This window comes from Phyllopteryx taeniolatus, chromosome 20 (genome assembly GCF_024500385.1).
Source record: "Phyllopteryx taeniolatus isolate TA_2022b chromosome 20, UOR_Ptae_1.2, whole genome shotgun sequence".
NCBI lineage: Eukaryota > Metazoa > Chordata > Actinopteri > Syngnathiformes > Syngnathidae > Phyllopteryx > Phyllopteryx taeniolatus.
The window spans coordinates 4,153,827-4,169,901 of record NC_084521.1 but is presented as its reverse complement, the minus strand read 5'-3'; the positions used below and the strand labels follow the sequence as shown (position 1 = coordinate 4,169,901).

The 16,075-nt window shown below is 42.2% G+C and overlaps 1 protein-coding gene across 2 annotated transcripts in view; it reads right to left on the bottom strand.

The window, feature by feature from the left end:
- The window catches only part of slc4a2b (solute carrier family 4 member 2b), a 36,220-nt gene that overhangs the window by 18,922 nt on the left and 1,223 nt on the right, over positions 1 to 16,075 (bottom strand). For both annotated transcript variants that reach the window (XM_061759012.1, XM_061759013.1), the window contains exons 2-4: positions 13,589 to 13,880; positions 11,128 to 11,234; positions 5,192 to 5,338 (exon numbers count right to left, since the gene is read on the bottom strand). In XM_061759012.1, coding sequence (XP_061614996.1) covers positions 5,192 to 5,230 — 39 coding nt within the window. In that variant the 5' untranslated portion in view covers positions 5,231 to 5,338; positions 11,128 to 11,234; positions 13,589 to 13,880. The remainder of the gene's footprint in view (positions 1 to 5,191; positions 5,339 to 11,127; positions 11,235 to 13,588; positions 13,881 to 16,075) is intronic.

Sequence of the window (16,075 nt, the reverse complement as noted above, 5' to 3'; positions counted from 1 at the left end):
CAAATGTGACATATATAGAAAAAAAATATATGGGGGGGAATTGTTTGTTGTACAGGACAACAAATATAAATAAAACAAAAACAATGTAATGCCAAATTATGAAAAAAAATAAAATACATTTTTTCCAGGTATGGTCATTTCACTCATTGGTGTTTTAAATATTTTTTTCAATTTGTACATCTTTTTTTGCACTTTATAAATATAAATAAATATTTAATATATATATTATATATTGACATATATAACCATTTGTACAACATCGTAGCAAATGTTCACCAATTTAATGTTGGTTCAAATTAATATTGTTTCCATTTAACTCCCATTATTTTGTTGTCCCCCGTTGATATTAGGTAATGGCCATACAATACTGTATTTCACATTTTGAGTTGAAAACAAGTGTACAGTAAATTCATTGAATGGCCACTAGAGCGAGGTGTGGTGCAGGCGAGCGCTCCGTGACTTGGAGCCACGCATGACTATGACCGGCCCTCCCAAGCCTTAAACTGTCCACAGTGGCCATGTGTTCGGGTCGGTTAACTGTTTTTGCACGTCGCGGTGTAAACGCTGATCACGCGGGCGGTAACGAATCATTTATCTGCCGCCCTGGGATGTCGATATAGAGGGCCTGCACTACTGCCCAGGTGTGTGAGGGTCACGTAATGCCAACCACGTATTACTTCACTGCCGTGCTGCGGGGAGCACCGAAAAGCACGTTACTGTGAATCGTAACGCCTCCTTGCACCCACATTTTATGTATGCACAGTTTTATGATCCACCCATTACTGCATTTTACTTCAAAATTGCACTTTTCCGCACATTGAACTCATCGAATCCATCGAGAGCGTACAAAGTTGAACCGTGCTCCACCAACATTGTCCACACAAATTCATAAATGGACAGCATTTCCAAAGAACGTGTGAAAAGGTTTTATGGGAAAATATCCCCCGTAATTTCTGAGGCCCCCTGTGTGTGTGTGTGTGTGGGGGGGGGGGGGGGGGGGGTTCTTTTTTTTTTTATTATTTTTTTTTTTTTTTACATGCCACACACTGGTGAGAGGAGAAAGCCTGACATTTAGAATTTACCCATTAGGCACACCTGCATTGTATAGCAAGATGCAATTTCATTGATTCTGTCCATAAAAAGACACTTTTTCCCAGTTTGGATTGATTAGTGCCAGTTGAAAAATGTGTTTAGTATTAAGAGTATTCATCAAAACAGGTTCCAGTCCAATATTTTGGACCCTAATGTAGTTAATAAACACTGTTTTCCATGAACAACAACAACAGCTATGAGCAGAGAGGAGTCAGTGTTGCACAGTCAGTGTTGCCAAGTTAAGACTTTTCTAACCCAACTAATGACTATTTTTAAAAAGCAGCAATAGCGACTTTCATTCTTGCTATGAAACAGAAAGTGAGAAGAATCATTTTCACTTGTTTTTCCCCCCGTTTGACAAGAATGGAGCCCGGTGGAAGGGGAGAGACAATCCCGCAGAACATACATTTATATTTAATAGAACACATATTTAATATGCTCATTTTAAAGGCTCATGTTTACATCTTATTTTTCTCAAACCTTGTTCGGTATCAGGAGGAAAAGCAAATACCAGATGGGCAACAACAAAAACAAAAGCAAAACTCGCTTGGAATAAGTCACTGTTATTAGTTTTTTTTTTCTTTCAGCAAAGAAGGAGGGAAGGAAAAAACCAACAAAAAAAATAAATTAAAAAAAAAAAAAAAAAAAAGAAATCAAGAAATCTGACTTTTTTGGGGTGAAAAAAAGAGATTGTATTTCCCAGCCCTACTTTATTGCTTTAAAAGCCTCTGCAGGAAAGGTAATAAAGCAACATAAGATGGTCTCCAGATACACGGGCCAGCGATTTATTTTCACACGGCGCTTTCACAGTCAATCCCCGGAGCTGAGAGAGACGTGCGAGGGATTCTCGTGGAGGTGAGACAATTTTCCAGCGCTCGCCAAGTGCCAAAACAAGCTGCGTGGGGCCGAGGGGGAAACAAAAACACAAGGTGAGGGCGATGTATCGACTCTCCCGTGAAGAAGTCAGCAGATGGGATGAATAAATACGTGCAAAGATGCTGCCGTTTGACTAAAAAGCAACTGAAGAGGACACTGACGTTGCAGGTAACACAACCAAGCTGCATTAACGCCATCATATAAAATCTGTGGAGGAGATTATGACTGCACTGGGAAATTGGATCAAATTCTACACAGTCAGCAATTAAAGAGGGCGGCAGCGGAGGAGAAGGAAGAGGGTGTTGCAATGATCCTGTCATATCGCAACGTGTGGCCGTGAGTCTTCACGCATCATTAACTCATTCACTACTGTGGAAGTTCATATACGTCCAATGGAATGCAACCGTTTACTGCCAACAACGTATATATTCGTCAAGTACGTTTCTCGCCCAGCTGGTCTTTGACATTCAGGTTTGTAAACCACTGCAATGACTAACAGATCCCTGTAGATGGCGGTGTTGCATTACTTTGAATTTGAGATCAGCATAGCTTTTGAGTGCAAGATAAAGATTAGAGAGTTGTCACGTCGATGATGAGGTAGAGAAATGTAAACACGTTTTGGCACCTGAGACTCAAAATAAGTATTTTAGTATATGTATAGTATACATAGGTTGCAGTAGGTAGTAAAAGGTTTGTGCTGCAATTGATGATGCAGTTCATGGAGTGAAAGAGGAACGAACGCCATTTTAAAAAAGCCACTGATGTTCAACCATGCGTTGAGTCAGCGTCGCTCATGGAGCGTTTCTTAGTTGTATATTCGTAAATAAATTACTCCGTTGCCATCACATGCCATTTCTGAGTCTTGTCTTTTTATAGTTTGAGGTGTCACAAAAGCAAACAATATTAGCATTAAAGTCACTGTTCTGCTTGACGTTCGTTTTCATAAAAAGCTTTTTTTCCCGCCTCCGCTTATTGGTCAGAGACCAGTGTTTTTGGTGAAAACAACCCATGCTCTATTGCTGACGGAAAAAGATGCAAAAACATTTTTACTAGTGAAAGAAGAGTGTCTTTCCGTTTGTTTTGTTAAGACTGTTTCTTTAACTAATCAGATTTGACGTTCATCCTCACAGGGCTAGCGAGCTGTCCTTTGATGATGTCAGCATTATCCTGTCCTCTGATTGGCTGGTAAGAGCAAAACTTGTTAGAGCCAAGTTCGACTAGCAAAACACATCTGTAGCTATCTACACCAACTATGACATTTAATAATCAAGCATCTCTGGCATGTATGACGTATTTATATGTTTTAATGTTTTGAAGGGCGTCCGTCCATTGAAAAAACAATTTCATGTAAACAATCAAACTGTAGTCAAAACTAATAAACTGCACAGTGTTCCTTGAGAGCAATGCCTAAAAGGGACATGTCACGGGCAACATGAATCCCTCCTGGCTCCTAATTGTGCAACTCTGACCTCTTTGCAAAAAGACACACGAGGGACTAAACTATCACACCGATGCAGTCGCGGGCGGCTTTGTGAGGCTACAACGATCATCTCAGGAATTCCGTTTCCTTTTGGCCTGTGGGAAATGCTGCTGAAATGCCAAACTCACCTTGAATGAGTACAGATAGTCCATAGCCACTTTTAAGCACACTGCTAGCTAGATTTGCCTCTAAAAAGAACAAAAAAACCTCACTCAAGAGAGATATTCTTTATCCAACCATAACACGTTTCCCGCTCCAGTCAGCCCTGGTCACATGACGGCGGCAGCGGCTCCTCAGGGAAGGAGGCCAACATGACTCAAGCCTCAACCCGAAATTTCCAAAAGACGGCTCTTCAGAACTCTCCCCTGCGCAGCAGTTGTCAGGGATGTAATAATTAACTCGGCTGGAGCCGAGCAAGCGGCCAATGGGGACGCGGGAAGTGTCACAGTGCAAACAAACCCTTTTTCTCTTTGTATCTCTTTAGTGAGCTGCTTGACCGTCACACTTCCTGCTGGCAAGTGTACCACACTCGTAATCAGGATAACGTATCAATATCAACTGCTTTTATGGCACGTTTGCGGTAATATTTACTGTGGACAGAACTGAAACGAAGCTACACTCCAGTGGACTGTCTGATAGCGTCCAAATTTGAGGAAGTACAACCCCAATTCCAATGAAGTTGGGACATTGTGTTAAACATAAATAAATCTGGAGAAATCACTGCATGTAAGCGGCAAGGCCGAAAACCAACATTGAATGCCCGTGACCTTCGATCCCTCAGGCGGCGCTGGATCAAAAACCGACATCAATGTGTAAAGGATATCACCACATGGGCTCAGGAACACTTCAGAAAACCAATGTCAGTAAATACAGTTTGGCGCTACATCCGTAAACTTTTTTTTGCTATGCCGTGTCAGGTGTGGTGGGAGCATGCCGTCAAATTTTGATGGCCCTTTTGAGGATTCGCCATAAAAAAGTGGGCGTTCATCGGACGCTCATTTTTCTGTTGAATATAACTAAAACTATTCGTGCCTATCTGCATATGTTTCATATACATTTGCTTTTTCTGTTTGGACAGTTTGACAGCACACAGCAAAAGGTATTTAAGTATTTCCTACATTTCTAACAGTGGAGACATATGATGTCTTCGAGAAGCATCTGTCACGGTCTACTCTCTGGAGCACAAATGTAATAAACTACTTCCTGATAACCTCGAGCCAGAAAAATAAGATGAGCTCGGGATAAAGAAAAGTGGGTAAAAGGTCAGACAAAAGCAGTTACAGTAAGATTCCTGGGATGCCACAAGCATAAATTACCAATCTTGGAATACGCATTGGAAGAAATGTCCCATTTAAAAACTCCCCAGCGCTATGTTCTACTCAGCGATCTTAATCACCCATGTGGAGGACCTCTCCATGCGGCAGAGGAATGCAGCTTGCTTTGGCCGAGGACCAGCGGCACTCCGGACAAGGACAGTCTCGTCCAGCGGAGAAATCCCAGGCAAGCTGCTGTAACGCAACTCGCGGTCTGGTGCGGCATTGTTTCAGGCCTTTTCGAAAGAGGGACAACGCACGTATGAGAGAATTCAGCTGTGGTGCCGTTGGCATTCAAAGGCGGGAGTTTGACGCGTTTTTATGTGCTTCTGTACACTTTTATCTAACATCATACCACAATTGAGCGAGGCAGCACAAATCCTAGTGAGTGTGTTTTCGGCGTGGTAAATTTTTTCCCGTGCTGACTTACGCCATCCGCGACCTGCTTGGGACCGCCGGGGTTACTCATGGCTCTGCTGGGCAGGCGGGCACTGGGAAAAGCTGCTCGGGATCGGTTGCGGCGCGGTTAGCCCTTCTCTTTCTCGCTGGGACTCAGGCAACTTTTGGGCAGCATAACCTGCAAGCACAGACAGAGATTCAGAAAGTGGAAACACCTCACTTTGCCAGGAAAAACACAAAACAAACAAACATAAAATTGATAATAAGGCGCAATTATGTAATAAGGTGAAGGTAAAGGCAGTGTAACAGCGTCGTACTGTAGCCACACACCTCGTCAGTTACCAAACACAGTGCAGCTCAGCTTCTGGTTAGCGGATGGTAGCCATTTGTTTTAGCGCAGTCCAAACTCGATTTCCAGCTGCATTTAACGAGCCTCTCGCAGGCACTTCCGATGGAAACAAATCAAAACCAAATGCCTTCAGTTGTGTTTTTACGGCATGCTAATTGGCCTCTTCAAACTGTTACTGTTGCACTTGTCTCCATGCTTTATTTACAGACAAAAAAAAGACTACTGATGTTTCACTTTCCTGAAGATGTTGCTGTTTCATTTAAAAATAAGTCATTAAATCTGTTTACACAAAATATTTGTTTTTGTTTGGCATTTCAAAAAGGTAAAAAGCCACATAAACTGGCTAGACTGAAGGCTCAGACATCTTTAACAGAGACAACAAATGTCAGCAATGAAAACTCCATTCCAGTGTATAATGTGTAACTCGCCCGCTGACCTTTTGTACCCTACAATTGTGCATAATTACAGTCAGCCTGCAGCCGTGCAATAAAAGCAACGGCACTTTCGATCATGTTACAAAAAATAGACTCATTGTCAGCACAAAATCGTCATAACGAGATTAGCATTTACAGTCACTGTAGTTCTTACAACATTTTGATGATGATCTGGACTCAGGAATTTATTGTCATTTTGTCAATGTGGCATCAATGGAACGGTGCGCCGCCTAGAATCATAAATAATGTCACCGCCCGTCAAACTCTGGGAACCAGGAAGTAGTCTGCTACGTCATCTCCATATTACCGTACAAATGTAACTCATTTTAGACAGAAAACAGACACACACTGATTTGTATGACTCTCATATCCGGATACCCGAGGGACGTCTTTGCCGCCATCCAAGGTCATTAACCATTAGCCAGATAAGAGCCTGATAACGCCATGCGCTACTGTGCAGGGAGACCCTTTTTTGTAAGCGGCGGCGTGTGCTTTCAGCTAACCTCCTCTCGCCATCCTCCTGGGGTCTTTTTTAAATTCAGCATGAGGGGCACGTCATTTCGAATGATTGTAGTGGTAAATATAGGACTATTTATAGGTTAACTGGGGAGTCGTGTGTCGGCAATTGCGAGCGGGCTGTCTGAGAGCGGCTATCGAGAAGGTGACGACGATGAAGACGTCCTGGCACGTACACGCACAGCGGGTCCTATCGGTGGCCTTGTTGACAGATATTTCAACTAGGGCTGGAACAGTAGGCCAAAAATGACCGTTCGCTACGTACCTTGGTTTGAAGGCCTCGGTTCACAACATAAGAAAATAAATACAGTATATAACATGAGAACTTAAATCTTTTCTTTTTAGGAAAGTTGAACATCAATAGTCTTTTTAGGAAATTAACGAGCCAGACAAGTGCAATAGGAAGAGTTTGAACAGTCTCAAATATTATGCTACAAAAGCGCCAACGCCGTTTGTTACGGCGGCAGAGGTTTGCGTTAGCACTGAGAGGCGTGAGGGAGTGCAACTTCCTATCACATAGCCATTTGTTCTGCATGGGAACTCAACTCTCTATTGTACCAAAACATCTGAATTCAAACACAGGGGGTTATCACTTTACAATGGAGCACCGTTCCTACGTACTCAAGTCGGAACGTGCCATAATCTACCACTGACCTATGATAACAATTACAGTAAATATTTGTATGGAAAAAAAATAATCTGGGCTATAAATTTTAGGCCCCGACCGATTCATCGGACAATATTAGCCCTATCAAATCGGCCCAACAACCAAAGAATACATTTTTAAAAAATGTTTAAGCACATTACAACATAAGACAAAGACATTCAAACAAACAAGTAAAATCTGAAACTTAACCAAATACGAATAGGACGAAGTATTGTAAAAGAGTCAAATGTTCTGCCTGTAATTCATCTCTTTATTGTTTTGTTAAAAGGGAAAAAAAAGGAAGTTATTTTATGAATTCTATATTTTTTTTAATTGGCCGATTGATCAGTTATCGGAATGTCATTCTGCCAAATATGGGAAACAGCATAAGCCTTATAAAAAAACAAAAACAAAAACAAAAACAAAAAAAACAAAAAAACACCATTGGTTGGGCCCTAATAAATCAAATGAAACTCATGCGGTAACTGAGCATGCCTTTTGTTCTGCATGAAGTCTTACTCTTTAAAAAAAGTCACAAATGTCATGTACAAGCAAAGAAAGCCTTTACTAAACCAAGTTTTCTACCCTGTTTCCACTAATGGGGATAATGGAGTCATTCACCCCGCTAGACGCTTTATTTTCCCAGGAAACGAACACCCAAGCCAGTGTGCAAGAGGCACAGGGATAAAGTTACAGAACACTGGGATCTGGAGCCCGAACTATGGGAAACAGCAGCCCACCTACCTGGGAGAAAAAAGTATAACAACACTGCAAAGGCACCAATAATTGTCTTATTGTGTATGACACCTGGACCTCGATTGTGTTTTGTGTGAGGCATGACTAACAAGGAACTGGCGGCGCCTTGTGTAACAGCTGACGTCGCCGAAAAGGAGATGGATGAATGCTGAGTGTGCAAGAGGAAGTGAGGATTAAAAAAAACAAAAAAAAACGGCTGTCATTCCAAGCTTCATGATGTCCACTTAACGGAATCACCCTGAAAGTCTCTGCGCCTCGCACTTCAGTCACAGTGTCAAATCTGTGCATGTGACGCGTTGGGAAAACGTAAACACGGGAAAACAGGACGTTAACACTCGTTAGGAGGAGTTGCAATAGTTGAAGTTTTTTTTTTTTTTTTATAAACGTGTGCCCGCTCAGCTAAAACGTGACAACGGCCACCCTCTGACCTCTTGGGCTAATTCAATTTGTCACAGCATGACACCGCCGCTTCCCATGGACACAGGACTCCAGACAGAGGAAGGGGGACCGATGGGTGTCACGTGTTGGGACAAAGGAACGCGGCTACAATGCAAAATTGTGGAAACAATCACTGGAAAAAAACAGATCAACTATTTGCAGAATATTTTAAAAACCCTAAAACCTGAATTTAGAGATTTAATACTAAATACATTCTACATGTTTGAAGATAATTCCTCGAAAACAGACTATGTAGTATTGAATTGTGGAGATACATCGTTAAACTGTTTTTCACCATTAGTTTCCCTGATGTTTTGGGCGTGGCTAAAATGGACCGCAGTGATGCGCTTGGGCTCCGGCATGAGTCGCCCCCCCAGTCGGGATTTTTCATGCTTTTGAAACCTCATTTTATATACTTGGCGATTTCTTTTATTAATATTTTTTTAATCATTCACATTTGGCAGAGCTGTTAACAAACAACACCCTTCTCTTGGGTGTGTCAAATTTGATGCTGCCCTGCAATCATTTTGAAAAGTCTGAAAACATCACACCGTCAACGTTTCAAGAATAGAAGCGTTGCGAATCTCGTTGTTTTTAATTATGAATGATGGGTGACTCATCTCTCCCGTGGGGTAAAAATACACCAAATAAATTCTTGCCGCTGATGGTTGTGCTCGCTATCACCTTCTATAGGCCCTTTATGACGGGAGGGGCGAGCGATGCATGAGCAATATCCTCTCTACATGCACTCAGGTATGTACAGTGGATATAAAAAGTCGACACACCCCAGTTCAAATGCCAGCTTTTTGTGATATAGACCAAGATAAATCATTTCAAAACCTTTTCAACCATTCACGTGACCTGGAACCTGCACTTGCCAGAAATTCCTGCAGCTCCTTCTCAATTTTGCTGGGACATCCAGTTCTTGGTAATGTCACAGTGGTGCCATATTTTCTCCTCTTGAGGATGACGGTCTTCACTGTGTTCCATGGTATATTTTGAATGCCTTGGAAATGATTTTCTTTTGTCCATCGCTAGACGGATACCTTTGAACATGAAGATCTCCCTGATGCTGTTGAAGCCCTCTGCGACTACAACGTCAGGAAAAGCCTACTAGAACATCTGAACTTTATTTGGAGAGTTGTGCTGACTCCCAATTAACATGAGTTTGAATGTGATCCCATCCCCATCCCCAGTTATAAGAGGGTGTGCACACTTGTGCAAACACATTTTCGCTCGTTTATATTTACTTCCGCTTTTTAAAAGATCCCCCCCCCCCCCCCTCAAATTGAGTTGTACTGGGTGTAGGTCACATTAGTAGTGGTATAATTTTTTAGAATCACAAAAAGCTGGAATTTCAACAGGGTTGCGCAGACTTTTTAGATCCACTGTAGGGTAGCAGAGCTCTGTACTGGGCGAGGAGTCAGGGTTGGAACGTTTACATGGAAGAAATATTGTTCATCAAGGTCACGTGGAGAAAACAAAACAATCAATCATTTGACTGGATTGGAGTTGATTGGACCGACTGTACGTTTGACTTTGGAGTTTCCACCGTACGTGCTTGCACTTAGAAAATCTGGGACAATGACAAGCAGCTTTTTTTAAGCGTGCAAGTCATCCTGCAGTTTGACTACAGATATGGCGCATACTCCTCCTGACTGCGCGTCGTCCTGCGGGGGCGCAGACGCATTGTGGCCTTAATGTTTTATCAGATTGACTACTGTCGCCGGTGAAAAATGACGTAAACGGGGGCGAGAGAGGAACGCCGACAAGGATAGACACCGTGCCACAACAAATGCTCATCATATATCATTATTAACAACAGTCTATTTTTTTTCATACATTTACTATGGACATTTGTGAAAAATATCACTTCCTGATAGGAAAACACTTTCTTACTCCTGATGCAAACCTCTTAACTACCAGCTCGACCAATCAGAAGAGCGCATAAAAAAGGAAAATAATCAGTTTTGCCTTTACCATCGATTTCAGCTCAATTGTTTGGTAGATCACGTTTTTTAAAGGAATGATTTAACATTTATAACACTTTTTGTTATTGTAGAACTCAAATAAAGGTGTCCCGTTTCACCTGACACAGATGAGAAGATACTTCGCTACATTGAAAAAAACGGCAATGAAATCAAATCAATCCAAAAATAAAGTGAATCCAATGTCCCTGAACCTTTGAGCTGTACATTTCTTTCTAAAGAAAAAAAAAAGCAACTTTTTTTTTGCTGTTTTGCCCAATATTGTGCTCTTTTAAGTGACATCTCAACCATTTGCTGGAGGCTCTTATTTAAAAAAACTCAAGATTTCTATTATTCAAATTCAGAAAACTATTATCTCCTTGGAGCAATTTTGGGAGTGGAGACCAGTGCAATTATTGACACACGTTTACAACATATCTACATAAATAGGTAAGAAGTGTGTGGTGAAATGCATACATTGATAAAGAGGATGTACACCATCACACACTAATTATCAATAGTTGTAACGGCACCATGGAAATATAAAATGCAAACTTTTTTGGTATTGGTTGTTGTAAAAGGGTTTCACTTGCCACTTTTCATTCTAGTCAAAAAAGGTTAAATATATATATGAATTTTTTTTTTTTTTTTTTTTTTTTTTTTTTACAAAGTTGACATCGTCATGAGAAAATGTGCAAAATAACGGACATAATCCTCATTTATGAGATGCTAATTGGAGTATCATCCAACACGAGGAGTACATTGACGACACAATTCAGTTGAACACGCTTAAATTGGTGCAAGAAACGGCTTCAGAAGTCATGGCAATCAATAAAAAGATCCATAGGTGTCGATCCATACCTTGCTTTGCTTACTGCAGAGAAGCCACCGCAAACATGGTAGTAATGCAACTGTGAACTCTGCAGGCAGGAGGAGGGAGACACGCTTCTGGTCAGAGTGCAGCGAGACTGCAAATATACACGAGAGAAGGAGCGAAACAAAGAGAAAGAGACAAGAGAGCAGAGTTAGGAGATGAGGAGCGAGCGTCCAACCTCTCGGACCGACGTGTGCCCACTGATAGCGGCCGCCTCGGTCGGCGGGATTAAGTTTCCCCCCGGAGCCTGCTGACAAGTAGCCATGTGACTGCAGGGCCTATTCAACACTTGACTCACACTCACACTCACACACACACACACACACACACACACACACACCTCTGCCTCAAAAGTGGTCGTTCAGTCAGTCCTCCCGATGAGTAATGTGTGGAAATTTAGCGTGCCTTGAAACCTCAAAAATGTCTGCATGCAGCTTGTCAAACATCCACCCACTTCCAACATTTACTATTTAATTAAATAAAACAATGTATATGTTACAATAAATATGTCGATGTATTTCACATGGCTGCCAAGTCATTTATTGCTCATTATTAATATATAAAAGTGTATATATATTTTTTTAAGAATTGGCCATGTACATAAACAGTATCGTATAACACACATATATAATATTGTACTTTCTAAAAACATTTAGTATTAAATAAAGAATTAAACTGTACATCACGATTCATGCACTGCAGCTCATTCTGGTGTGTGCCTTGCCCACCAGGGGGCAGTCATGCAGACACAAACAAAGAAGAGTTTCGCAACTAAGTGACTTAAGCTGCAGTACGAAGAGTTGTTTTTCGAAGAAGAATATGCCCGTGAGTATTTTTATTGTATATTGTCCATCTATATTGTGTTGCTGCACTGTTTGTGTTCACATATGCGCCACACAGATGCTATTCGCTAGCCCGTTTATGTCGTTTTGCATTGTTCGTTAGTATTACGCTAAGCGGAAATCATTTGAAAATTATTTGTCACTATCTGCACAGCATCACTAAGATATTTTATTACTTTTTTAATCATTTTATTTAAAAAAAAAAAAAAAAAAATTTTTTTAAAGTACATAATATAATGTGTATATTTGTATATGTTATGCTTAAGAAATTTGAGCAGACTTCCAAACAGTGAGGAAGATTTATGCTGCCCCCTGTTGGTTTGGAGGGCCAACTATGAAGCAAGACTGGTATGTCGAAATTTACGTTTGACATATTTCCCACTAAGTACATCTACAGTAAACGTTTTTTAGGAGGAGAGGGCGGTTTCACCTTGACACACTGCACACTGGCATCTGTTTTGTCGTAGTAGCTTACCAAAACAACAAAATCATTACATAAGGAATCCCACCTAAAAGTCACAAAAGCCACTGGATTAATTGTGATGTGGAAACAAAGAAGGTCCTGTGATCTAAACAAGTCGCTGCGACGCCCGTTGCCAAATAATCAAGCCGCGCATTCCGCATCAGCTTATATGAGCCTCGGGGCTGACGGAATATCCAAACCCCCGAAGGAGGTTCTGCGTGTGCGAGACGGAATTGTTTGTCGCCGTGGACGAGGGCTCACCGTGGAGTCACATGAATGTCTTGCAGGGAGGGAGGGGAAAAAATAAATACACAGAGCTAAATATGTCGCATGGGGCTTTCCTCCATCCCAACAGGTCGCTGAAAATAGCCTCCAGGACCAATTCAAACGTGGTCGACAATGTAACGAGGTGCGTGACCTCATGGATGCACAACATTGTCTTAACCCTGGCACACCGTAAAACATTTCGATTAGCACACACTGCCCACTGTGGACTACAGATTCAGAAGACGGCGCTGTTTTATTGTACTTCCTTTGGTTTCTATGAAATACAGAGCACTTCAATTTCAAAAGATAACAAGGTAGTGTTGTTTCGTGTTTAGTCCAGCGAGCCGTTTTAAACACAAACTAGCCGCTTTGCCTTTTACACAGACTCCAACAAAGGCGGGATATTGTCTCAAATGTGTGCGCTTTCACACAGTGACAAAGCAACCTATAAATGAGATGAGTAGAAATGACCTGCAAAAAATTGCTGCATCAGCGAGGTCTTTGCCTTTCACACAGCAACACGGTATTCCGTGACTCAGATAAAACAAAAAAGGGCATCCCATCAATCTGATAGATGCCATTAAAAAATTGCTCCATTAGAACAGTCTTCGCCTTTTACACAGAACCCAGAAAAAGCAGAATATTTTCGTGAAACTATTACGTATAAAATACTTGCTTTCAACATAACATAGCGAGAGAAACGAGTGTCGCTGTCCAGAAAGTGTAAAATGGGCTACGAAATCTGCCAAGCAACAAGAGGACAACGTACGCCCAGGAATAAGATTCAGAGCAATTCAGAACGATGGCGGTTAGCTATGACCAGTATAGTAGTTTTGCTAGTTTGTCGCCTATCCATGACATGTGACAGAAACTCACCCGAACGCCTCGTCCTTTCCGCCAGCCCGCGATGGCCGATCACGACAGCTGCCCGGCCCGCGGATCTCCGAAGGGATTTCGCGCCGCTGGTGTACGATGATAGCGCTGAGTGTTTTCGCCCGAAATAGCCCTGCGGGAGTTGAGCCTTTTCGCCAGTGCGGTCGTCTGCGCTAATGTGACTGAGGGTTCGACACATCAGCACGGCGGGCGCGGGAAGGGATCCGCTAACAGCTGCATCGCTGTGTGCCCCTTTTGTACCATCCGAGGACTGGCAGCGGGGCTAAGACGGCACCTGTCCAGGGGTGCAGAGGGATTTAAGGGGCGAGCGAGATATGACTACTTACATAACGACCAATATAAATGCTAACCCATTGTTCTCTGAAGGAAAAAGCAATAAACTTTCAATTATTTTTATACCCCCCGATTAGGACTAGAGGGTATTGTTTTGGATGAGTGAAATGGAAAGTTCTGATTCATAAAGTGGGTCATTTGGATCCCAGGAACTTTACCCAGGACCAAGAACTTTTAGAGGACCAAGATTATGTCGAACCTAGAACTTTCGGTGGAAAGCTTTAGCGAGTAAAAGTCAATAAAGGGGCGATGTTAACAGCTGGGCAAGACACGTCACAGTAACATCACGTGACCCTCTGACGAAGGCAACAGTAGTTTTCTGAAACATGTCGGGTAAATTAAAATCTCTCTATGCTGTCGTATACAAAGAAACCTAAACAGTACACACTGAAGAAAGACAGCATGTACATCAAGCATAAAACAAAATCCATTGAAAGTTGAATATTATATGTTTTGAGGTATCAATTAAGCCAAACAGAATCTCTTGCTACGTGGTATGGTTTGGCTTTTTCTGCTCTCAATCTGTTGATGGGTTTGTAAATTTGCTCATTTTCCTTTCTTGCCACAGAGTTCTTTTATAACGTCATTGATTTACGCACCAGAGTTCAATTAACGGGTTCAAACATGACCAAACGAACCACACCAATCAAGAGGAAACACACACCAAAAAGGGTGCGAGCATCTTTGATCGCACTAAAACGACGGTTCTACTTGTGTAGTTCTCAACCTTTTCGCCTTTAATCACTTGGATTAAGATGACTTCTTACAAACACGTTATTCATACCTGCTTTGATAATTGCTTTTCACCTGAAGTCAACAATAAGACCTTTTGTGCGCAACCGGCTCCAGCCACAAAACTTTGACGGGAGGCTGCTCAGGTTGCGCAAGGCTGAGTTCTCCCAGAGCGCCGTCATTGTGGCGCTTTGACAATCTGTAAAAACTGCATTTGCGCTTGTGAGGAAATCATCCCACGGTCAAATTAAGTAAGATTCCGCCGGTGCTAAAGTGCTTGAGGGTCTTTACGTGTCACTTTTAAAAGGATTGGAGTCAATATCACACAATGATTCACTCCGCAGTCCCCACACAACATGTAAACAGGCCTAAATCCAAGTTGATTTTCTTGAAGCCCTTATACACAAAATCCTGCTGGCTGCTGGGGGGGGGGGGGGGGTAAAGCAAACAGAAAATGCTGTATTATCAAACATATTTCACCCCCCACCTTCCCTCCCTTGGTCTAGTTTTCTGCATGATCAAGCCATTTCCAGCAGGAATGTGGAGACGTTCGCTCCACTTGCGACAAATCCGCTCGCAGCGAGCGTGTTTGACAGGCAAAATAAAACGTATCAAAATGCGTCCGGCATTGTCCGACAATAGAAAATATGGAATTTGAGAGAGAGCACTACAAGAACGGGATGAAATGCTTTGAGATTCCATTGCAGAACGATGGCGTTCTTAAAAGTCAAATTGATTTATTCCACTTTGACTTAGTCTTCTACAAGCTAGTCAACTTACAAACAAATGAGTCAGCAAGACACATCCTTCCTCACCCTGCCATCCTGATAATAGTCATGTGACTACGTCCTGTTGTCCCTTTTAAGTAGCTGCAACAACCAGCACCTTTCCCCCCCCCCCCCCTTGTTGCTGTTCTATAATCGACACTGACACGCAGTGGGAAGTGGAAGTCGGCCATTTTCTCGTGTCGCTGCATATCCAGCTTCTATAATAACAACAACCACCTCATCTTAATTTTCTTACAAATTGATTCACTCAGTGTAAAATCTGGATCTGTTTAGTTGAACACAAAGCTGTTATTCTGTTAGCAACACATGGATACACAGGTTAATTTGACCTTCTGCTAGTCCGGGGCGATTAATCGATTTAACTGATAAATATTCCCTTTGGCTAGTCCCCTGGAGTGGCTGCTTTAGAGCGCCTCGTTGTTGGCCGTGAGTGCACGCACCCATGTCACGCAGAAAAGCGTGGGGAAGGGGTTGAGTTTGTTTGTTTTGTTAAAATTCGGCTTGACAGGTAGCATATGGACCAGGGTTTCGGGGCGGCATGGCCGCATAGAGCGCCTCGTTGTCACAGCGTGGAAAAGCGCCAGCGACCAGGTGGGCTATATTCCAGCCACCGTAT